The sequence below is a fragment of the Mesocricetus auratus genome, unplaced genomic scaffold, assembly GCF_017639785.1.
Source record: "Mesocricetus auratus isolate SY011 unplaced genomic scaffold, BCM_Maur_2.0 Super-Scaffold_100003, whole genome shotgun sequence".
Classification (NCBI taxonomy): Eukaryota; Metazoa; Chordata; class Mammalia; order Rodentia; family Cricetidae; genus Mesocricetus; species Mesocricetus auratus.
Window position 1 is genome coordinate 99,895,931 of NW_024429188.1, and position 25,776 is coordinate 99,921,706.

Consider the following 25,776-nt stretch of genomic DNA (forward strand, 5'->3'; position numbering starts at 1 on the left):
ACATCAAGATAAAAATCAGTTCTTGTGCTAAAGATGAATATTTCTTCAGATAATGAGTTTTAAGAGCATAGTGTCCACATGTTTACATGTTGTTGCTAAGTTAAGCTTGGTAATTGTGGGATCATGTTACAAACATCAAAAGAGACATACATTCACATTAAAATTATCATTCCCCTCACATTCCTATCGTACTTTCAACCAGTAAAAAATATAGTAAAAAAGGAGGTAGCTTTATTTGGTGGCACGGACCACCTCTAAAATACTTGGCAGCATGCTCTAAGGCACATTTTCTTAGTAATTTCATATATATATTTATGTATATCTAGTGTCTAAGCCCATTATTTAATAGTTATTTAAAACTGTAAGATCTAAAGTCAAGGCAGTTTATAGTGTCATACAAACTCCAAAATAAAACTCCAAACCCCAAGTATACCATATTTAGATGAAGTGGCATTTTCAGCAAAATGTATCTGAAATTCATCTAAAAGTTAGGTCAGTTCTCTTTTGTTCTGTAGACATGAAAACAAGCAAATGATTCTGTCTTGCCTTAACATCCACCAACTTCCCTCAATTTCAACAAAATTCAGATATGTCTCAGAGATATAAACTGAATTGACAAACAGTTCTAAATGACATTGCTGTCATAACTTTAAAAATATGTGTTGTAAGACGGTCCTCTCCAAACCTGGTTCAGGAAGTACAGCAATCTTATTAAACTCACCAGCTGCTTTTTGTGGACTGTTAATATTTGACAATGATGAAACTGTTCCTACTAGTCAAAGACCTAAACAAGGCCAGCTACAAACAATGTAACTAGAACATGGATTAGTTTAAGTAAAATAAGGAGATTAAGAGATGTTTTGTTTTAGAATAAATCAATCCTTCAACCATAAATATCTCATGCCTTTACAAAGAGGTTGAAATATGATCATTGCCAAAAGATGCCTATCTACAAATTCCAAACAAGGAGAAAAATAAAGCAAAGAACAGAGAGAATTAATTAGCTATGTTTAAAATCTATCAATTTTCTGCCCAAAGTCAACTTAAAGAGATAGAAGAAGACTTATAGGAAGACTGGTGCCCTTGTAAGGAGTTGGTACTTTTTACAATGTGAATGTCAGCGTGCCACGTGCAGTCTGATCTGTGTACTTTATTAAGTGGAGTCCTCCATTTGGTGAGGAACAATAAAATAAAACAAATCTACCTCAGCTTTGTGGTATCTTCCTTGTCAATCAGGCCCGGCGGTGGTGGCGCACGCCTTTAATTCCAGCACTTGGGAGGCAGAGGCAGGTGGATCTCTGAGAGTTTGAGGCCAGCCTGGAATACAGAGTGAGTGCCAGTACAGGCTCCAAAGCAACACAGAAAACTTGTCTCAAAAAACTAAACCAAAACAAACAAAAAAAGACACTAGCGCTCAAGAGACCAACTGTTCTCTTACTATTACAAGCAACGTACATTATGATTTAGGAGTAACAAAGGTTACAGTAAACCTCAGTGGCAAGCCAAAGTGACTTGCCAGCATGCCAAAGGCCCCAGGATCTAGTCCCAGTACTCAGAAAATATAACTTCCTAGAGCCTTCATCAAGTGGCTGATGGAAGCAAAGGCAGACACCCACAGCTAAACACTGAACTGAATTCCTGGAACCCAGTTGCAGAGAAGGAGGCGTGATGAACAAAGGGGTCAAGACTGGGCTGGTGAAACCCACAGAAACAGTTGTTGTCCTGAACAAGGGCGAACTGATGAACCCCAGACTGATGGCTGAGAGGCTAGCATGGGGCTGATCCAAACCTCCTAAATTTGGGTGTCAGCGAGGAGGCCTCGGCAATCTATGGGGCCTCGGGTAGTAGATCAGTATTTATCCCTGGCATATGAATAGACTTTAGAAGCCCATACCACATGGAGGGATGCTCTCTCTCAGCCTGGACACATGGGGCATGGCCTAGGCCCTGCCCGGGATGAAATGACAGACTCTGGAGATCCCCATGGAGGGCCTCACCCTCCCTGTGGAGAGGAGTAGGGATTGAGTGGGGGTTAGGCCATTGGAGGGGACAGGGAAGGAAGGGAGGGGAAGGGAGCTGGGATTGACATGTGAAGAAAGCTTGTTTCTAATTTAAAGATAAAAAGTAAAAAAAGAATTAAGTGTGGTTAAAATACCACAATTTTTATAAATTTTAATATATTTTAATTATTTTTAATATATTTTAAATATTATACAAAGTAGTTAAATAATAAAGCTGAAATCTCATTTTAAATCTGGTTATAAAATAGTCAGCTCATTTTCCATTTTTCTATCAACAGGCCAACCTGTTGGAAGCTAAGATTGATTCATATAAATATAAAAAATGAAAAAAAATGTTTAATTATTACATATCTATAGATATAAGTGATATGTGCATACATATGTATATATCATATGCAAATATGCACATGCAAATATGGACACCAATTTTGGCCTCACATTTGCTGCTTATAAAATTTTGTAGGTTCATAATACTGACAACAGATGTTCAGAGGTTCAAAATTTCACTAACCTTTCTAAAGCATTTTAACAGATACATTTAAGACAATATTATTTCATTTCAGTTTCACACATTTATCCAACAATATGCTTCTTTGTTAATCACACAATATTCCATGAGAAGTTTCTTTGTGGTCCACCAAAATGAAGTTCTATAGTTAAAGAATTTTAAGAAATGTTAGGATATGAAGCTGTAAATTCCAGTCTTAAATGAAGAACCTCTGGGAGCCTTCCCTCACATGATAAGCATTGTTAGTATATGAGTCCTGTGAATCAGACACCACTTTTTCCCACATTCGAACAAGTGGGAAGGAACAACCAAGCACTGGGGAGAACAACACATGGTTGTAAAGATTCTGCAACACTAAAACATCTCTACACTATAGCCTTGCAAATATTTGTGTTCATCAGAACCACCAGGAGGGTTTCTTGAAAAAAACAATAAGCCAATAATACACCTCTTGTTCGCGTTCTTCGTCAGGGTTAGATGCAGCAAGAGAACATGTATTTACAGCAAGTTCCCAGATGAAGTTAGTCTGCCATCATACTCCTATGAACCTATTCTCTCAGGGAATACTGCTCTATTTATCAAACAATAGATTTAGCTATTTACCAAGCATTTTCCTGTTACAGATAATTCTCTTTATAAAAGGCCACAGTGAAGAGTTGCACATTTTTACTTCATGAATCTGACATCAGTAATGGTGCTTGCAGTGTTGTACAGGAAGCCAATGTATATCACTAAATGAAAGACTGGGTCTCTCAAAGTTCCTAGGAAATAAATTAATTTTCTGATTACAAAAACAGGGTTATTAGTTATAATGGCAAGCAAGTACATGAGAGCTCTGGTTCCATGGTGAGCACATTTTCTCTACAAGCACTGCCAGAGTGTTTTCCAGAATGTTTTCTCAGGCCTGAAATGGAAATGAAAAAACTCCCCCAGCTCTCCTTAAATTCATACCTTCACTGGCTTCAAATAGTCCCAGTCATTTGAAAACACTATCCTTCTCTTCACCTCCACCCCCGAAACATATCTGGAAAATATGAGGTAAAGGCAAGAAAATGCTTTTACCTCAAAACAAACAGCCCAATGTTGACTATAGTGTCTCAATATGGATAATCTAAAACTAAGGACCAGCAGATTCCTAGCTCTCAAAGCAAGCACTGGATACAAAGTCCATCTGTAAACCTGGAGACAGCAGGATCCTGAGAGCTCCTGGCTTCTGGCTCAAGAAGAGATAACCTTGTCTCTAGGCAATAGGTCAGAGAGCTAGAGACACCCAAAGTCCTGCTCCGGTCTCTGCATGTACATACATGGGGACAGACAGACAGGCAGGCATGCACACACGCGTACACACACCATCTCCTTGCCCACACAGTGCTGCGTAAAGAACCAAGACCCTTAAACATGCTACCACTGACCGGGTGTTGGTGGCGCGCGCCTTTAATCCCAGCACTTAGGAGGCAGAGGCAGAGTCAGAGGGGATCTCTGTGAGGCCAGCCTGGTCTACAGAGCGATTTCCAGGACAGCGTCCAAAACAATACAGAGAAACCCTGGCTCGAGGAAAAAATATGCTGCTACTGAACTACATCCTCACTCATCCTCTTTCACATAGTAAAGAAAGTATTACTGAATTTTCAGTTCATTCCTCTTCAGTCCAAGCACTGTGCTCCAGCCTGTCCAAAGTTAACACTCAACTCCCCAGACACACCAGTTTTCCCTTCTGACTTGAATGTCTGCTATCCCTTCTTCAAAGAACACTTCAAACACCACTTCTTCCCTGCCCGTGTCTTTAATCTCTACAGCTGGACATAATCCTAGTCCTGTCCTTCCTGTGTACTTTTTTTTTAACTGTGAGATAACAGGTGGCTTAGGACACATGCTAGAGAAGCCTTATAATAGTATGAGATCAAGCAAGAGACATGTCTTCCACAATTTTGTGCTCTGCACAGTACTGAGCCCAATCACTGTCTAACAAGTAAGATGTTTCAATAAATGTTTGTTAAATAAATTATGTCTTTGGGAATTGAATACACATAGAGCTTCTAAGGGATATAGCAGAGCTTTCAGCATTAAATAATCCCTGACATTTATAAAAATTCAGTAACCAATCACAGTCCTCCAAAGTATTATGTCACCATTGTTTGAAGAGAAACACGGGTGGTAAGATTCTCATGATTTACTGGAGACCATACAATGAGCCCTTCTCAGAGCTGTTTATAAGGTAACATTTTCTCTGTGTATTGCCATTTATGATATACCATGTCACTTTCCAAATATCTTAATGGTTACATTTGTAATTCACCAAAGAAAGAAGCATTTATCAAGAAGATTCTCAGGCGAAACCGCGGAAATGCCAACAGTAAGTGATAAGCATAAACATTAACAAAAGAAAAACAACTTTGGAAATTAAGTATTTGTGAAATATTTAAACAAAACCGCAGTGTTCTTGAAGATGTCACAAATCTTCCTTCACAAATAGGCCATGAACAAAGGATTGAAGACAATGTGACACTGTAGTCTTAAAACAATCTCATCTCTAGACAAAGAGTATGAAGGCACAGGGGTAAAAAGTTTTCTGGAGCCCCAAACAGGAGAACACAGCTGCATCCCCAGCACTTGGAAAGGCTAAGGAAGGAGAACTAGGAGTTCGAGGCTACTCTGGGCTACACAGTCAAACTTCAACTCTCTCTGTGTCTCTGTGTCTCTGTGTCTGTCTCTGTCTCTGTCTCTCTCTCTCTCAGAAAAGAAGGCCTTCGAAAATAGCTCACTGGCAAAACTGGTGGCTAGCAGGCAAGAGGCCTTTGTTTCCATTCCTAGCAACACAAAAAGGTAACAGTACAATCTGTTCATTTTTGCATGTAGAAAATTTAGAATTTTACTCCTATGTAGATTGTCAGAAAATTGTGACCAATACTCAAGATATGTCTTGGTTTAGAGAATTTGTTGTATTTAACAGTTATGTTATGCTCTACACTTTAAAATTTAGGGACAATTTCCACAGTTTGTAAACTACCCTCACTGTCCATTCTTTACCCAGAAGAATATGGGTAGGACCAAAGGTTAGTTATACTAACTTTTAGTGTGTCAAAAATGAATTTCAACAGACAAAAAAGTCCATTTATGATAGAAAACATCCAGCAGGAAGCATATATTTAATAAATTCCTCTGAAGAAGTCATAGCTGAAAAACTTTCTAACGTATGGATCCTATAGCCATATGTTCTTTAACCAAGTAACAGATTCGGCATGGGAGTAAATAATATTGCACGAGTGTATCATAAACAAGATACATAAATTGATTTAATCTATCTCCAGTGACCATGTGGTTATGTACAGATAGGGGAGGATTATTTTAGAAAATAAAACATGGACAAAAATGGAATCATTTATTGACCTTTTAAAGAGAACAACATAAAGACAAAAAGTATAAAAAGTATGAAAGTATAACTTAAATGTGCAATTACATCTACATCTGGCAATAAACTTGACCTTGGGAAAAGAAACTGGCAGTATAGGAATAAAAACACTGAAACATGCCGGGCATGCTGGCCCGCTCATTTAAACCAAGCACACAGGAGGTAGAGGTAATGGCTTTCTGTGAGTTCCGGGTCAGCCTAGTAGTCTACACTGTGAGTTCCAGGCCAGCCAGGGATACACAAACCCTCTCTAGGAAAAAACTTGAAAAAATAGTTAGAAAAAGAAATCCAGACTGGACCAAAACTTCAAACAGGATTACATACCCAGGTTACACAACAATAATCACAAAAATAGATTAAAAAACAAACACCAGTTACATAGTTAAGTACACACAGGAAAATGAAAAGATAATGATAGTAGATGTCTATGATTTATCTGCAACATAAGCTTCTAAGGTAAAGATCAAATGACACAGGATTTAGAGAAAAAGAGTCACTTCAAAGATGGTACAGGCAGAAAGTTCATCTCTTGGGGGAGCAAATGACTGTAAGTAAATGACATTCTCGGTACAAGGTCATGTTCCTAAAAAACTATCCCCAAGTTCCAAATGTACATAAGTACATATCCACAGTTCACAAAAATATGGTTCAGGAAATGGCAGTATTTGCAATGACTTCAAATGGGTATATTAACAGAAACAAAATTATTTCTATATTGCCCTAATATGGATGAGTTTGTTATCATAACAAAGGAGCTGACCTATAATACACAGTTTATTTAGTTTCAGATTTCACGTTTCTCCTATAACATCGAAATGGTAAAATCAAATTGCAATTGACAAATACATTCCTGATTGAATCATGAGTTATATGTCACCAGATGCGCAACTGCAACTTGGTTGCAAGGTAGGAGACAAATGACCTTGAGCCATGGCCCTATAAAAATCATTTTAAGTAAAGTCAATTAGAGCTGAAGTTATTTTTTAACAAAAGAATCTATTTTGAGGCTGAACAGCTACTAGAATACTTTCAGGTGATTGGTAACACATATCACCAAATAGCCAGAGCACTTTACTAGTAAGTACATAACAACATCAGACATCAGATAGCATTATGAAAAATCAGCCACCAGTCTAGTTAGATAACCCAACAAGGTAGTGTTTGGGAAAAAGAATGGAAAAGAGAACAGGGACAACCCAGTGTTCTGTTGCTTAGGGATTTGAGCAACGCTATCATCATAATGCTAAATAATTTTGTAAGCCAACAGTATCTCCTTTTTGCTCTCCATTTTGGAACAAATCATCTAACTGATTAACAATAAACTAAGAGAATGAGTCGGACATTCTGGCTCATATCAGCAATCTCAGAACTTGGAAGGCCGAGTCAGAATTGTTTAGAATTAGAGAATAGTCTGAGCTACTTGTTACTTGTAAGACCCACTCTGAACAGTAAGCCCAGAAAAAGAACTAAGCATGAACCATAAAACCTTAATTTAAATGCCTTTTTGACATTTTCTCCAGTTTTTATTCTCATGTAATAAAGACTCAAATGATTGTAAACATCAGGTTCTTCTGATAATTTTGTAGTGATCTTGAGAATTGTTTCTCATACAAATTCTTCAGTTTCCTCACATATAAATAGTAAAAGTTTTTAATTGAATAGTCTTTCAGCAGTCAAAATTCTTGATTTCCTAGTTTTGTTTGAAATTCTACAGACAGGAGAACTTCTTTAAATTAATTATCTGAACCACTGAGCCTTTGGGAGCCAGTTAGGGATATTTAAATAAAGTTCCTACTTTACAAGCATTGCTTAGTGCTAATTTTGTTATGAGTGGAATGTTAGTTGTTGACAGTAGAGGAATCTGGGTGGACTGTACTGGGAGTACTTCTATTATTTTTTGCAATTTTTCTGTAAGTATAAATTTATTTCAAAACAAAAAGTTTAAATAAACTGAGGCTGTTTGGGTACTAATCATGAATCTATTTTTCATTCAAAAGAGATTTTTGAAAATTTCCTCCAAAGAATATTATAAATGAAGGACTATTCCTTTCTAAGAGAAGTATCAAAGAAGACATTTTAAAATAAAGCACTATTTTCCATGACTCTCTTTACAGTAGTGGCAAATCTCTCTGCTAGAGTTCATTAGTGGGTTCTGTGTCTTTGTAACCCTTGAGGTTATGTTGCTAAGGGTCTTCCTTCTGGCATGCTGTGTCTAAGCAAACATGGATGAACAAATATTTATTCAAAATAGTCTTTTTTGTTTGATGCTGGAGATCAAACCCAGGGCCTTGACCATGCTGGGCAAAAAACCTATTGTGCTGGGCCTTATCTCCCAAATACTTAAGTTTTAAGCTAGTGAAAACTGCTGTGAATGGTCGTGCTAAATACAGAACATATGGATCATAGGGCCAGTTATTACCTACAAGGATAGAGTTATACTTATGTCTATACTGTAAGTTTCACTTGTCATAGAATCACATATGAAGTTTGAAGACATAGTTTAGAGGTCACTGTGTGTATTACTCTCCCAGTTCCCACAATTTAGGAATATATAGGGGTTGATATATTTATCCTCTGAATGTGACTGCTCTTATGGTTTAATTAGGAAATAGTTTTTACAAAACTATCCAAAGTGTTGATTGTGACAAGTAGGTATGATTGCTGTTGATCTGTTATAATGAAATACTGCTTGCACTTATTTATTTCCTGCATAGCAGGTAGATGATATCATACATTGCTTCAAGAACAGAGTGGAAGGTTTAAGACATGCCTGATATTTTTGATGCTGAGTAAGCTGGCTATGGAAACAACCACAAACAGATGATCTTTTGTTAAATCTAGGGGGAATTCATTTAAAATGCCAATCTAAATCATTGACAGTAATGTAATGCCAAGGAATCAGTATAAAATAGGTTAAGCAATATCAAAGGGAAATTTTGAAATAAATGTACCAAGACAAGGCAACTGAGTAAAAAAAAAGTGGCATAGCAACATGATATGAGACTCTTCTATGTAGCTGAGAAGTAGTCTACAGGGTTCACAAGCGAGATTCCTATCTGAAAATTGCACAACTTCATCATTACACAGGTTGTATTCATGCAGTTATGAGCACAGCTCTTAAAGCATAATGCATGATCATCCATTCATCTCACCCTCCTATTTTTATGAGATCCCCTCATTATGAGGTGAAAATGGACACAGTTATCTATTGTACCTATTATGTATACAAAGAGACCATCATCTGGCTGAGTAGTGCTAATGGAACACACACACACACACACACACGAACAAACACAGGTACACACACACATACTCATGCACACACACGACCCAAAAAACAAAATCCACAGCCCACAAATCATCAAATGATTGCTTCATTTCTTTAGCCACTGTCGAAAAAAATAGTGCACAGATAAGTTTTAATCATGTTTCAATTATCCAAATTCAAGAGGAGCAAAGAATGTGTCAGCAATCATTAAGGTATGTTCTTTGTGTGTTTTGCATATGACAGGAGTACAATCAGCATAGGTCAATTACCCTCATCTTAGTATATGTTTCATGTGTATCTTGGGCAAGGAGCAACACAAAAAAAATACAAAGCTTTTTTGCTGGCATGGAACTCTGATGAATTTGCTATCTAAACAGCAAATTAAATATATAAACCCTTTAAGCAAGTTAAAAGGGTTTATGTATTTGAAATATTGAGGTTTTCATGAAAAGAATTAAAACTGTAAGGAAGATGTAAACCACCTTTATCTTGTGTGGCTGGGCATCAAGATATTAACACAATGCTTGAATTATTTTAAGAGCAATGGATCCAGGAGCATATATAGAATATGTAAATAATTGATGTTTTTATATTCATTAGTCATTGTTAATTATTTTCCAAGATTTAATGTTCATTATGTGTTTTGTAAGCAACTACTTTCCATATTATTTAGTCAATATGTTTACTTTATACTAAGTACTCTTTTGCCTTTAATATGAGCACTGACCTAAAGTACATTAAAGATTAGGTAGATTACACATATCTCTCATTTTCTGATACCTAGAAAGACAGAATCTATAGTTTGTGATAAATTCCCTATCACATCGTTAAGCGTGGAACAGTGACATGTAAGTTCTAGAAATAAAATAGCCCTCATTGCAATGGATTTGGGCACATGAGCTTGCAGCATTAAGTAATAAAATCTACATAAATGGAATTATTTTTAATAGTTCCTAAAACAAACGCTTCATTAATTGCAAGAAAATAACCTTGATTCACCTTGTAGTTATACTTTTTGTTTCTCATTTGTGTTGTCTCTTTGGAATCTCCACAGACATTGTGAAAGGTAATCAAGGCATTGTATTTACTAAACACAAAGTCACTCAAGGTTTGAGAGAAAAAGGAGCTGAAGGATCAGATTATTGGCACTTGGACTTCTAGATCTCCAGAAGCAAGATGACAAAGAGCCCAGTACAATGCCTGAACTTGTACGTACTCTGGGTGAAAAATGTCACTACTTAACTTGCTCAGTGTTCTTATTTTGCCTCAAGACACAACCCAGTCCTGTAGCAATAGACTTTAAGCAATATACAGAAAATGACTGTAGACAGAGCATGAATGAATAAAGAATGAAGAAACAACTAAGCTTTTCTTTTGAGACAGGGTTTCACTATGTAGACCTAGCTGTCCTGGAACCTGTAAATCAGGTTGGACTTGAACTCAACAGAGATCCACCTGCCTCTGCCTCCTGAATTCTGGGATAAAAGTTGGTGTTACCAGGCTTAGCAAAAAACAACACAAAACAAAAAAAGCAACAAAAATATTTTTAGCTATTATATATGCTTAAAATAAAAGCAGTTCAGAGTTTTTCAATGTTAGTAACACCTCTCCCCATTTTTCCATAATAAAATTCTAATATTGAACTAAAATGGTTCACAACCAAGAAGGAAACAAAACTACATTGGTTTGCTGAGCATCCCTAATCTGAAAGGCCAAAAAGCTTCAAAATCCGATGTTTCTGAACACCAATAAGATACCATAATTGGAAAATTCCAAGCATGACTTCATATTGCATATAAACTACAGATGAACTAAAATACTGCATTAAAATGACTGGTGTCTTATATGTAAATGTAAGTATATATATGATATAAATTAATTTCCTGTTTAAAGTTGGATATCCCAAGGATATCTCATCGTGTATATGAAAATATTCCCAAATCTGAAGAACTCTGAAGTCTGGAGCCTTTCTGGTCCCAATCATAAGAATCATTCAGAGGAAAACATTTGAAAACGTATTTTGAGTAAACTATCAACCAAAGGTATGCACTTCTAATAACCAATGCAGCTAGCAATAAAATTGTCAGTGAGGTGAAGTTGATCATGATAATAGTCACATATTATCAAGAATTATTTACAATTTTAAGCCCATTTAATCTGGCTGTAATTTCAAAAATAATTTAAAATATATGATGGCAAATCTATTAATTAAACCAAGAATCCACCCACACTTTTTGCATGTATGCTTTAATTTTGATATTCTTATCCTTACTTAAGGAAACTATGAAAATGTATACATTCTCATGTTACACAATCATTTATGTCTTATTGTATATATTACCCCACCTGCCCTCCTAATTTTGCTCTACTCAAGCTTTACAATTTAGGCAGTTAATACTTTCTTGATACTTAAAAATCAGAAGTTGTTCAATCATGTGTTCAAGAAGAAAATTTATTGAAGTTAGTTTTGTAACAATATGCTTAATCTTCCTAAACAATTAGGTTTTAAGTTATATGCATTGTCTGACTTTATTCTCTGAGAGCTGATTGGTCTCAGGCATTTATAACTTGCTAACATGCATAATAACCTATATGCATACTGTCATTCATCAAAGAGTTTCTTTATTGCACGGGAATTTTGATGACTGTACTTAAAAAAAATCCCAATTTCATGATCTAGAGAGATGGCTTAGTGATTAAGAGCATGGTTGCTCTTGCAGAGAACCCAGGCTTGATCCCAAGAACCTCTGTTTTGATTCATAATCATCAGTAACTGCAGTTCTGGGGATCTGATGCCCTTTTCTGTCCACCATGGGTACCAGTTATGCACATACAGATAGGCAAGCATATTCACAGATAAAATGAAATAAATAATTCTAAGAAAATATGAAGTCTAAATTCTATACAGAAACTAAAATGCCATGAGATGGGAAATTAGCCAGGTGTGGTGATGCAAGCCTGCAATCCCAGCACTCACGAGGCAGAAACAGAGAACTGCTACAAATTCAAGGCTAGCCTGCTCTACATAGTAAGTTACAGACCACACACAGAGAGACAGATGGAGAACTAGCTTGAACATCAGCGAGGATATAATAAGCCAGTTCCACAAAAATTCGTGAGTTTTTATTTTATAATATATCTATCTTGACAAGTAGACTTTGGCAGAATGAGCCTCCAAATGGCTTAGTTCAGCACACAGAAAGACTACATCTTGTCTTAAACCAAGTAATACATAATTTTATGCTGTTATTAATTTTACTCTTTTATAGCACATGTTCCTTCCAAACGTCTAGATATGAACACACTGAAGTAACTTTGTGCATACACATGGCACTCACCTTTAGAGAATCAAAACAGGCCACCACACGGCCATTTTCCACATGGCAAACTCTTGGCGGATGGGCAAACCTGCACTCCGCATCAGCTCGAGAGCAAGTTCCTCTCTGAAACTCTCTACAAACTTCTAAAGTCAGCCACTTGGTATCTCGAATTAGAGTGACATTGACAGCTGTCATACTGAAAGCAAAATAGCAATCAAGTGCACCCTCTTTTGGACAATAGTATGACACTGGATGGTTCAAGGAATCTAAACGAATCTGAACCAAATGTGAAGTGAGAGCAGGCTACTTTGGTGGAATGTGTTTGTTAGCACATAGGTTCTCACTGAAGTAAAATCTGATCTGGTAAAACACAAAAACCACTTATTAAGTCAACTTTGTATCAGAATAACCAAAAATCAGAGACCAATGCTATATTTTGTTCCTTTGCTGAATTTGCTTCAAATAACTGGCAGACTTTCAAAAGAATTGTATGCTGTCTAGTTGATGTTTTCAATTATTCTTACAAAAAGCATATGTTGCTGGCTGCCCTTCAATGTGTGGAATGGTCTCAAAGCAGGGAAGAAAAGTCTGTCTCCCCAATTCTTTGCTCTGAAGAATAAGGTTGGGATGATGTTATAACCTACGAATAGTTTTACAAAATCAAGCGGGTGGAAAATGACTAAGAAAGCTGAGAATGAGAGAAAAATAACCTGGGAAGTTGCTGACAGTGAACTACAAGCACAGCAATTTCTCTAAGGCGGGGTTATGGGAGAGGGCTTGGAAAGAGAGCTCTAGAGTAGAATCCAAGCAGCAGAGTTTTCAGAAAAGGCACTTTTCAGAACCTGCAAGAAAAAAATAAATGAAATTAGCTAAAACACTGCATTGCTTCCTTTAAACTCTAGACTTGGAAAGAAATGTAATTCTATCCTCTGTAAAACAGGAAGCAGCTACACACTGACACTGTAACAGAGTACAGTCAGCTATGCTCAATAAAGGGCACTACCAGTGTAAAGCTTTTCAGAGTAAAAGCAAGCAGCTGCTTAGATACTGTTGTAGTGCAAAACTGGGCAACATCCCAATTTCCTTAAAATGATAGTTTGGCTTTTGGTATGTGCAGGATAGAAATTCATTGCGGTGTCCACTATGCAGAAAACGCTACAACGGCCTCTAACACATTCAATTTACTTGTTTTGTGTCTGGTTTTTAGAGGCTCTAGGAATCTGTCTTTAAACTTATTGTCTGGTTTCAGGATGTATTGTTTGTTCTCAAAATTCAGAGCACAGGAATTGCTGAGAAAATGTAAATCGCTCTGAAAGGTGACATGATGCGTAGAAAACATGTATGAAACAATCATGACATAACTAGCTGGAGACTCATTTCATATGAAGTGAAATGTGGGATGGAAACAGAAAATGTGCTTTCTATTTTAAAAAATTCCTAGGGAATATAGGACATTTTCCTGGGTGTATTTTATGGGATACTTTTCAATTTTCATGAAGGAAAGATTTCAACACACACAAGTAGGTGAGATAGAAAAGCACTGTTGAGCAACATGTTAGATATTATACAGCCTGAAGATTTGCAGTTAGCCCAGTGTCAACCAGCAACAGTGGCAAGTAACTCAGCTGACAAGAAGCATGCAAGGTTAATCTGCTGGTGTTATACAACACACACAACCTGAAGTAAGAGTAAAGCAAAAGCTAGCTCTAAGAAGCCAATAAAGCAACTATTTATTAATGTCATCCAAAGTGGACTTACAACTCTTGAACACATTCACTTATTTTTTAAACACATTTGTATTTCCCATAGTCCAGAAGAAATTCAATATTACTGGACTTTTCAGTTATCATTGGGAAATTAAATGCCTAGGAAACACAAGTAAGCTTATCTAGTCAATAGCAAAAAGCCCCCCCCCCGACTCATCCTCCAGAGAAAGTTTTGTAAAATGTGTTGTGTGTGACTTACTTCATTTTCTTACAGCTTGCTGAACTAGTTTGGTTAAAGACTTGAGGTCATTGATGTCTTGGGAAATACTATAGTTCTCCTTCAGGGAGTTCTTAACTCCCCTAAGGCCACAGTGGATTTTCTAGTCCCCTTCTGAAAACCTTAATGGCTACTTTTGAATCCGGAATTACAGTTAGTTACTCAATAATGGCCTAGGGGCATAGTGTGGGCGTTCACCAGAAGCTCCAGACCCCCTCTCCCTTATCTGAGGGCCCCTTCACATTGCATTAACACAACCATGTACTAAACTGTTAAAGTTGCTGGGCAAATAAAAAAATGCTGCAGTGTTTGACAAACTTCTGATAGTTTTTCAATATGTTAGACCGTGTCATATAACTAGCACTTCAGTACCTCAGTATATATCTGAAATAATTGAAAAAGTCTTAAATTCAGGCAATGTTTACAGAAACATTATTTATAAATCCAAGATGCAGAACTAACCTATCAGCACATGAAAGGATGAACAAAATGTAGCATATCTACATAATGAAATATTACATTGCTTTAAATGAATGAAATGTTGACCCATGCTGTAACGTTGATGGATCTTGAAAACATAGTAAGAAAATAAGCTAGTTATCATGGATTCATTATGTGAACTACTTATAGTAAAATCCACAAAAATAGCAAACAGATCACTGATTAATGAACATATGGGCCTCCTTTTGGGGTGATAAAATGTTGTGAATTAGACAATGGTTAGGTTAACATGGTTTAAAACATACTATAATCTACTTACTGAATTGTTCACTTTATTATTATTACTAATTTTTGAGACAGGGTTTCTCTATGTATTCCTGGCTGTCCTGGAACTCACTATGGAACCAGGCTGGTCTTGAAATCACAGAAATCTCCCTACCAATGTCTCCAAAATGCTGGGATAGGAGTGTGCTACCACATCTGACAAGTTGTACCTTTAAATGAATAAACTGAACAGCACGGGAATTATGGCCTAAATTAAGTCTATAGAGACACAAAAGCAACAACAATAAAAATACATAAAGACAAAAGGCCGAACTGTTGAGTAATGGGATTGGCTACTCCAAGCTTTCTTGTATTCACCTTAGACATTAAATCTCAGCACTATAAGTTAACAAAGTTAATTCCCAAAAGCAAAGCTAGTTCACATATTTTAAGTGGCTTAGTATATTATGTGCTTTGGAGTGTGTAAGTTTACATTCACACTTAATCCTATTACTAAATTACATAGGCTGTCTGAACATGTATTAAAGGAAACAATCACAAAAGTATATCTATATAAGGGTTGGGCATTTGTCCTGAACATAAACAGCAAAAATCTGAAGACTCCTACAGAGGCCCATCATGTAGAGACAAAGATATAAATTATAAATTTTAATTTTGAACTTACACAAATGAAAAATTCAAAAAGGAACTGGCCTGTGGCCATGCATTCTATGTAACATCAGGAGTGGGAGAGCAGGGATTTTCCCCCTATAACCCCGACCAATTCCTCGATATGGTTCTAGCCAGAGCATGTCTTCCTTCACAGTGAAAATATTTGGGGAGCTGGCTCAGAAGAAATGAGGTACAACAACCAAAGGAGCTGGTGAGAATGTGAAGTTCCATGCAGCTGTACTTGGAAAGCTATGCATAAAAGCCTATATTCTTAAGATCACCTTATTTGGGAGACAGTAAGACTTTAGTCGCACTGCTTTATATTTGATCAACAGGAAAACAGTGTGAACTTTTCTGATTTACAGTTCTCCAATGCAGACCATGAAACTAGTACATTTGTTCCTTTCTGTACTGCAGTTTTCACATGTTCACATTGCATTGGTTTTTGGATCTCTCAAAAAGACTGGTTGTTGTTATGCTTCTTCTGAAGCTGAGAATGGAACCCTAAGACTTTCTCATGCTATCTCAAAATACACTAAACCATGAGTGATAAGTGAAATATTCTGATGAAAGGAATGAAACTCATAAAGTTAAACCACTTGTTTGACATTACTAAGCTATGAGTGGCTGAGCCATGACTCCAGGCAGTATCTTCTGACTCCAAGTCTTGTGCACATATCTCAACAGAGCATTTATCTCCCTTGGGAATCTCAAAAGAGGAAAGCTAGTCATTCTGTGGTATACTCGTTTCCTTCCCAACATTCCATTCTTGCCTGGTGTGCATCATCACTTTCATAATATCCTCACGTTGTGCTGAACCAACATGTATTCAGTAGCTGCTATGTGCCAGGCACCACTGAGGAAACTGATAAGATCTCTGGGTTTTGTGGAATTTCCTATGGTCGTTTAGATAAAGAACTAATCTAAGACATAGAGAACTGGAAAAATTACATTAGAGTTGGTGAAGGGTTGGAAGTGGGCACTAGGTATTGTGAATTCAACACAATCTTCTAGCTTACCATGAATAGTGCACCAAGCACTATGACTTAATACTCTTAAATCTCCTCTCAAACACTTGTACAGAAGTGAGTCATGAAGAGAAATGCTGAAGAATTATTTACACTACAATTTATTGCTGCCTAGAATCTTACTGGAGAGTATTCTACTGCTCTCGTCTTACAGATGGGGAAATGGAGGTAGAGAAAGTTAATTAAATTGCACAACTTCTCACAGCTAAGAAGGTGATAGAGCCTTGCAGGCAGTTGGATTCTGTAATCAACCTTTTAAATCATATCAACATGCTGGGTCTCTCTTATGGCACAGATCACTTTTTCCATTATTCTAGCTGACCTCACAACTCAAATATGCTCTGTTATTAGAGTATAAACCCTGATAGTAAAGAACATGGCTTCTCAGTTTCATTGCCTTTTATCTTGTCATCATAATTTTGAATTCTGTTGTGCTTCTAAGGATTCCTAGTTTGAAGGGTGTTAAGGTGGTATGATAATTTAATATTACTAGCCTTTCAGCTGTATGTTGCTAGAAAGGGGTTTCATCACTGAGCATCTTTTAAGTGTCAGAGATCTGTTCACATCTCTAGATTTTGAATCAACTGGAACAGTAATGTTGAGTATTTTCTCAAAATTCTAAATTTCAAAATAATGCTCATCTATAAGACCATTAGTTAAAATACAAGTAAATTATAAGCACTTAAAATTGCATACACAGTAAACTCACCGGTAAGTGCATCTTTTCCAAAAGTACAGTATTTTTAAGGATTCTTTTTATTTTTCATACCACACACACAAAACAAAAAAGTAGGAAGAACTACTTTCTGTTTATCTGGCAGAGATAGGAACTTATTCCAGGAGTGCAAGATCACTACCATCAGCTACTTTTGTCCCATTTCCCTACATTTTCCATCTACTCCTTTTCTCCACTGTCTCTACAAGCCAGTATACAACACAGAAACATGGCCAATACCTCCGTAGTTCCAATGATCACAAAACTACAATGGATGAGGAGGCACTCCTTAAATTATTTTTATAGTACTCCAGAATGAACAATGAATACACTGTTTTATTTCTTTCCATTTTAAGCCTTCCTTAACATCTGTATTACCTCTGAATTTCTTGGAGCCATTTATTTTGTTTTTACAAATATCCAACACACCTGCCATACACTGCTTGAATTGGCAGGCTGACAAAATTTAAAAGCCTTCAAGTTTTCAAAATTGCTTCAGGTCCTGATTCCCTCCTTTGTTTTGGTTAGTGACCCAATACTGCACCCTTCAGGGCATATAGGAAGCACACAGCACTGCAGATGGAGACCACAATTACACAAGTATAGTACAGAACATCCAAGTCCATTCAGAGAAAGAAGGAAGACTATAAAAGGATATTTCACCATGTGCAGAACATTTTCAAAGATTTATTTCAACCTTTGTTGCATTTTCCCACAATAGCCCCAGGCTAACAAAAATTGCCTACCTTTAAAAAATAACAGTTAAGTCAAGTTATTCTGTTTCACAAACCCATGAAATGACCTACCTCAGTTCTTATCTATGATCACAGAAGAAAATATAGATGCAACGATTTCTTCTGATCATTATTGTACAATAGTTGATACTCGTTTGTCGATGGAGCTCATCTTTTTTGTGAAGTTATGTGTGTTTTAATTATTTATTCTATAGGGTGTGTGTGCACGTGCATATAAATATGCCATGGTCTACATGTGGAGGTCAGAGGACAAGTTTTGGTAGCTGATCAGTATCAGAGCTTCAGTCATGCATGGTTAAGTGTTTTAACCCACTGAGCTATCTCATCAGTGCTCAATTTTAAAAAATCTCAGTCTATAATGAGAAACTCTTTTAAAATGTAGCCAAAATTTCCACTGGCATTTTCTCCCACCCCATTCAAAATAATAATAATGAAAAGCTATCAAATAGTGTTTAGTTTTGAATATTTATAAACAGTCCAAGTACTTTACTAACTCTCTTGTTTTGTAGTACTGAGGATTAAACTTAGGTCCTCAAACATGCTGAGCCACATCCTCTCTGGTCAAAAATGCGAGTCTTGCAAAACAATTATGTGTCAGCAAGGTAAACTGAGATAGCATACAGTGATTTTTTTCAGCATGAAGATATCCATCACTACACTTAGGAAGCATCCAGTGAGGGCTTCCCTACTTGAATTTATCATAGCATTACAGCAAATGACTGTATACTCTCAATCTCAACATCACCCATTCATTATTAGGAGCAGTAATAACAACAGTCAAACAACAGGAAAAATATTGTGGTTGAAAATATTGGGAGAGTCCCAAATGTACCCTCAGTTCAAAAACCAATGCTGAAGTTTATAGTAGGCATGAAGGGAGAATGCTACATAAATGAATTCTGTGGAAGTGTACATATGAGTGCACTGACACCTGGGTCTGAAGTTACTGTTTCTAGAAGCTTTATATCACACACATGATGAAAAGATATGCCTATAAAACAGTTGTTTAGAATTCATGGCAATGGGGACAATGGCTGCTTTAGAAAAGAATGAAGAGTGAAATACTAGCAGCACAATTAAGACAGAGTATTAAGTTCTCCGTATCTCTGTCTTCATAAAGGCTTAAGTGTGTCCTCCTCTCGAGGCTCCTAAAATAGAAAGTTGTTTTCTTCATATTCCAGAGTGATTTATACTAGATTTGTCAAAATCAATTCTTTACAGAAAGTTTCTTTATGTAAAAATTTAGAACTTTAAGTATTCTGGCTTTTAAACACTGTTAAATAAATGTTAGCTAAGTAGTCATTGTACTCTCTAATGCTAAACAAAACTGTGTGACTACAATATAATCATAATAAAATCACTCAGTCTAGATGGGAAAATTGTCTTCTATCTCCCAAGGTAAACCTCAACAGGTCTCAAATGAAAGATTTAAAGACCCCCACAGCAGGGGAAAGCTATAAATAAAACAGGCTTCAAGATTATGGCTTTTGGAGTGGAGGTATACATGTGAGTGCAGTGCCCTGAGAAACCAGAAGAGGGAGTCAGAGGCCAGAAGAGGGAGTTGGATCCCTGGGAGTTAAGAGTTTAATGGCTGGATGTAGGAACTGAACTCATTAACCTCTACAAAGAGCAGTATGTTCTCTTAACTGTCCAACCACCTCCCTTGTCCCCAAAATAGGTTTAACACTGAGATTGGAAAGCAATATCTGAACTCTTTAAGTCGTCTTTCAACAACAACAAAAAACCAGTTTTCTAAGTCTGGGAATATGGCTGAGTGATAGAGTACCTTGCCCGGCATGCCTGAGGACCTGAACTATCTTCAGCACCAGAGGGAAAGGAGGAAGTGGAAATCAAATAAAAAAAGAAGTAAACAACAAGACAATTCTATGAACTTTATCGGGTTCAGCTCTCATTTGCCTCAGTAAGTTGGGAAATTACTTTTGTACCTACATTTGTAAGGCATGTTAATTAAATTTAGACTTCTGGTTTAAACAAGGAATGTGGTAAATTAAGTACATGTCAAATATTTAAAACACTCCAAAGACTTTAAACGGGTGCCCAGTAGATCTCAAAGCTACTAAGGGATAATGTAACCTATTGATTACTTCAGTCTCGAACAGAGATTCTGAAAGGTTCATCTCCTGGGTAAGATACCTGAAGTTTTTGATGTACAAATGAAAAGCTGACAATCTAATTTCATCACATATGCTACCTTGGCAGTCTGTGTTCTGAATGGGTGGTAGAACCAGAACCCAATTTTCCTGGTCTATTTGGTTTCTTTCCGTAACAAGTCAGATCTGTGTTGCAGCTTAATTCCTGGATGTGGAGGAATTTTCCCATATTGCTGACAACCAAATACCCTCAGCATCTCTGAATCCATGTGGGAAAGGCAACACTTTCCTTTAAAGGTTATAAGCGCTTACTGAAACTATAGGTCTGTGTCTTCAACTAATGTCAATGCAATTTTATTGATACCCTTCTTCCAGTTTATGTAATACTAGCCTAACATCTTAAGATCCAGTACATATTTACTGTACTCTTGTAAGAGTTCACTCTTTTTCTGCTACATTCTGGTCAGGATAACCAGGTTCCATATAAAAAATGTTCTCTGTACTAATTTCTAATCAACAAGGTTACTGGGAACTGTATTGATTAAAAACCCCAAAAGTTATTTTAGGATTCACAAAATAACAGAACATGAGGGTACCTGGTCTATCTGAATATACTCTACCATGCCATACAAATCTGTTATCTTAGAGAAAGTCTTCATTTGTAGATTTTAATAATAGGTAACATGAGGTTAGGGAGATGTTTCAATGAGTAAAGTGCAAGCTTTGAAACATTAGGACCTTAATTTTGATCCTTACCCACATAAAGCTGAGGAGGTAGCACAGGTGTGTAACCTCAGTACTGAGGGGAAAGGGTCAGAGACAGGGGGATCTCTAGAATTATTTGGCCAGCCAGAAATAGTCAACTAGTGAGCTTCAGATTCAGTGAGAGGCTTTGTCACAAAAAATATGGTAGGAGGTGATCAAGAAAGACACCAGATCTTAACCTCTATCTACTACATGCACACATATACATGTACATATGCACATACCCAGAGAAAATATGTTACATACACACAATAAAGTAACAACAAGAATAGTTCACATTTATGGAACTCGTATCTTGTGCCAGCCAAGATGCTATTAATTTATAGTCACTACCTTGATCAATTACCTCTAATACTTTCTAAAGTGTATACTGTTGAGAAACAACGTTAAAGTTTAATTTAAAAGCACAAGCTGTCACAAACTTAAATTATACATTTGACACTAAATAGATGCACTGAGTTTTCCAACTTTTGAATTTCTCAGAAATCATGAGAGAGTCATGGACACGAAAAATGTCCTCCAAGGTTTCAATTTTCTTCCCAGCTCATGTAATCACAATATGAAAGCACACTATTCAGTGGAACCCAGAGGATTCTGAATTGCTTATAGTTGGAAGCGCTTATCTTCTCATGCATATCTAGCAAATATGTTTGAAAATGTGTCACACATTGGGATTAAAAATCACAATCAAGAGAACATGTGGTCTAGAAATCTGGCATCCAGCTGGAGAGAGGAAGCATAATAGCCTTTGGGCCTAGTAAATCTCCTTCTCAGTAACAAAATTTATTGACCCCAAAATAGCTATCCAAACCAAAGTGAACACTTTGAACCAAGCTTTAGGAATTACGAAAAAAAGACTATAAGATTATAATATTACAACAATGTTGTCAGTGCCTTCAAAAACTCAACTCTTTCTGTTGCTAACCTTTGAGCTTTCTATATCAAAACCTAGACTATTTACACCATTAAGAGAGGGAAAAATAAAAAGTATTCTGGGACTTGAGAACACTTAAGTAAGAACCTTCAAAGAAAGAAGGGATTTGAAAATTAAACTCAGGGTGCTGGAAAGATGGATCAATGGCTAAGAGCATTGGCTGATTTCCAGAGGACCCAGAGCCTACATGACAGCTGACGATCATCTCTAAAAGTCCATTCCCAGGGGATTCAATGCCCTCTCTGGACCCCACAGGCACTGCACACACGTGGTGCACAGACATGAAGGTAGACAAAACACCCATATACATTAAACAAATAAAATATTTAAATACATACGAAGAAAATAAAGCTCAAAGGAAATGTTGAAATTGAGCCAGTTAGAGTCTGCACATCAAGTGTCAACAAGTAAGAACAGGCATATAAGATTACAAAGTATCTTTAATATATGTGGGACAAGGCATTTATATGGAGAAGCTACTTTGACATGGATGGAAAGAGAGTAATTAAAAGGTATTTTATACATGTATGAAAATGTCAAAGAAAAAATTAACTTAAAAGAAAAATCACAAAACCCTGCCATAAATAAAATCACCGTAAGTGGCTAGAACAAAAGGAGGAGGGGCTTAAATGCTAAAGACAGTATTTGCATTGATGTGGAGGTGAGGGGAATACCTAACAAAGCATATAAAACCCCATCCTAAAGCTACCATGTTGAATTCATAATTTTATAATAGTGTATACAGCATCTTAGGGGAGATGAGAAAATTAAGGTTAACATTACATAGCATTTATGTCATAAGTACTGAAAGAGCTAAGTGATTAAATTTGACAGACATGCTTCTGGATATATACACGAAAGGAACAAAAAGACCTGGATTCTGTTCAGCAGAACTGTACAATCTTGGAAAAGATCATAAAGGGCTGGGCATGATAGCACATAGCTTTATTCTAGGACTTGGGAGTCAGAGACAAGTGAATTTTATGAGTTCAGGGTGATCTTGATCTACACAAGAGATTTCCAGGCTAGGTAAGTCTATATGGTGAGAATTTAATAGTCTGAATTATTTTTTAAATCACAAGGGCACTTGCCAAATACAAACTTCAACTTACACTGACAAATATGACATTAACCGTCCTAAAGTCCTACCAAATGCTTGTACCACTAAAAATACTCAAGCTGGAAATAACAAAGCAGTTTTCACACTAGTAACATGACTCTCTATTATCAGTTTTTTTAAAAAAAACATCAGCAAGACATTTATTTGGGTAAATTTGAAGATTTGTAGTATTAGATGGCCTAGTGAAAATCAACTTACATTCAAGTGCACAATCTCTTCTTTAATATACTTAAATCTGATCATATAAAAGGTAACATGAAGATTTTAATAATTACATAACTAGTATTTTAAAATCTTCTTCAAGAAAACACAAATTCCATATGAAAATCATTTATCTTTAGTTGATTTGTGTGTTTGAGAGGGAGAGAGCGAGAGCGAGAGCGAGAGCGAGAGCGAGAGCGAGAGCGAGAGAGAGAGAGAGAGAGAGAGAGAGAGAGAGAGAGAGAGAGAGAGAGTTATCACGTTTGTTAAAAGTCAAATAAAGACTCATTTGGTAAGGGATGAGGATTTGAATAATTCTAGAATTGAAGCAATACTCAAAGACCAGTTAGAGGTTGTGGGCTGTAAATAGGCAAATGAGAGCCATTAAATCATTTGAACTAGACGGCAGTGAATTCACCTTAAGAGTGGTTACTCATAATTAATTTTTCATAATTTTATTCTCTAAAAATTTAGCCAGATGATGAGTGTAAAATCATGGAAAAGCCACAGCCCCTCACTTATTCCATTTTTTTCAACATTCCAAACAAATTGTAAGCAAAACCTTCTTAGTGAATAAAAGCCCTAATTTTCAGAACTCAGGTGCTAGAAACTTCCCTTTTTATAAAGAATGTTTAAGCCTGAAAGCTTACTGATGATTAGGCCCAACCATACTATTATTAGGAAACACCTCATCTTTTGACACACACATCCCATTATCTCTTAAGCTGCAATTCTGTCTCTGCAATTAACATCCATGGGAATTTGTTGGACACCAGCATTGCCTTTCTCGTTTTCAAAACCTTCCTTGCTGGAATGCTTTCCACCTGCTATACCTCCTTCGTCAAACATTCCTGCATATATTATGGTGTGGCTTCCAGTGCCACCATTTCATTCAGGTTGCCCAGATTTACTAACTGCAGCCAAGAATAACACTAATATGACTCCAATTTTGCTAATGTTAGATGTAACACCCCCCAGCGTAGTACCTTGCATGATTAGATTCTTGGATAATATGAAGTCAAATGTTTCCTAAATAATAAAATGCACTATGTATTACCTGGTTATTACTATTAAAATAAGACTTCAAAATGCCAGTTGTGTTTGGTTATGAGACTACTTATAAAAACTGAAGATTCCTGTATTCATTTTGCAAATATTAAAAACTATATACAAATATATATTTTAAGTCCAGGTAGAATTACAGAATATACTTCCTAAGAAAGTGAGAAATGATGCTTATTCTTCTAGAGTCAGGGTTCACAACTGTAGCAAGCAAAAGGAACCAAAAGATCTTCCAAACATTGTCCAAACAGGCCTCTCCATTGAGTCCACATATAATTGTAGCTACTTCAATGAGCCCCTTCAGAGTAGGACCTAGTCTCTTGCCAGACACTTAGTAAATTCTCAAACCACATTTTCACCCCTTTCTAAGAGAATAAACAAAGGTCCAAAAAGAAGAAAACCCACTATTGTGTATTGTATACCATACACTTTAGAATAATATAGCCATGTTGGTAAGAATAAGCAAATTGGCAAAGAATGGGCTGGCAAAACCAGCAGAGACAGCTGATCTGAACAGGGGAGTGCTCTTGGACCCTAGACCGACAGTGGGGAGGCCAGAATGGGACTGATCTGGACCCCCCCAAATGTGAGTGTCAGTGAGAAGGCCTGGACAACCTATGGGGCTCTGAGCTGTGGATCAGTGTCTATCCCTGGTATACAATCTGTCTTCATGTGCCTATAGCACAAAGAGAGATGCTCTCTCAGCCTGGACTCTTAGGGGAGTGCCTTGACCCTACCAAGAGTAAAATGATAGACTCTAGACATCCCCTATGTAGAAGGATTTGGCAATAGGGTGGGAGGGAGGGTGGAAGGGGAGTGCGGGAGGAGGGGGAGGGAGAGGGAACTGGGATTGACATGTAAAACAAGCTATTTAAAATTAAAAAAAAAAGAATAAGAGAAAACATAAGATAGATTTGCAAATCCGTGGTATAAACCCAACATTCAAACTGGCATATAGGTGGGTTGTTAGAAAGTTAGAGGAAATGAAAACATGGTCAAATCATAGTATTTATTTGGTGTTTTAGATTTGACTCTTGCCAAACTGAACATCAGAATTAAATCCTCAGTCTGAAAATGCAAAGGACTTAGATGGAAAAAAGTAAACAGCTACTCTTGGGACACAGCCAGAGCTGATGTAATAACATCCTTTGAGACACAAGAAAAAAACTTACCCAGATATTAGCAATGTCAGTTAATTA

The 25,776-nt window shown here is 36.7% G+C and overlaps 1 protein-coding gene across 14 annotated transcripts in view; it reads right to left on the reverse strand.

Annotated features, from left to right (window-relative positions):
* Positions 1–25,776, reverse strand: part of Mbnl3 (muscleblind like splicing regulator 3) — a 107,135-nt gene that overhangs the window by 47,828 nt on the left and 33,531 nt on the right. For 6 of the 14 annotated variants that reach the window (XM_040744621.1, XM_040744622.1, XM_021236212.2 and 3 more), the window contains one exon: positions 12,545–13,368. The exons of the other annotated variants lie outside the window; for them this stretch is intronic. In XM_040744621.1, the coding sequence (XP_040600555.1) occupies positions 12,545–12,721 (177 nt within the window). In that variant the 5' untranslated portion in view covers positions 12,722–13,368. The remainder of the gene's footprint in view (positions 1–12,544; positions 13,369–25,776) is intronic. 14 annotated transcript variants of the gene reach the window in all.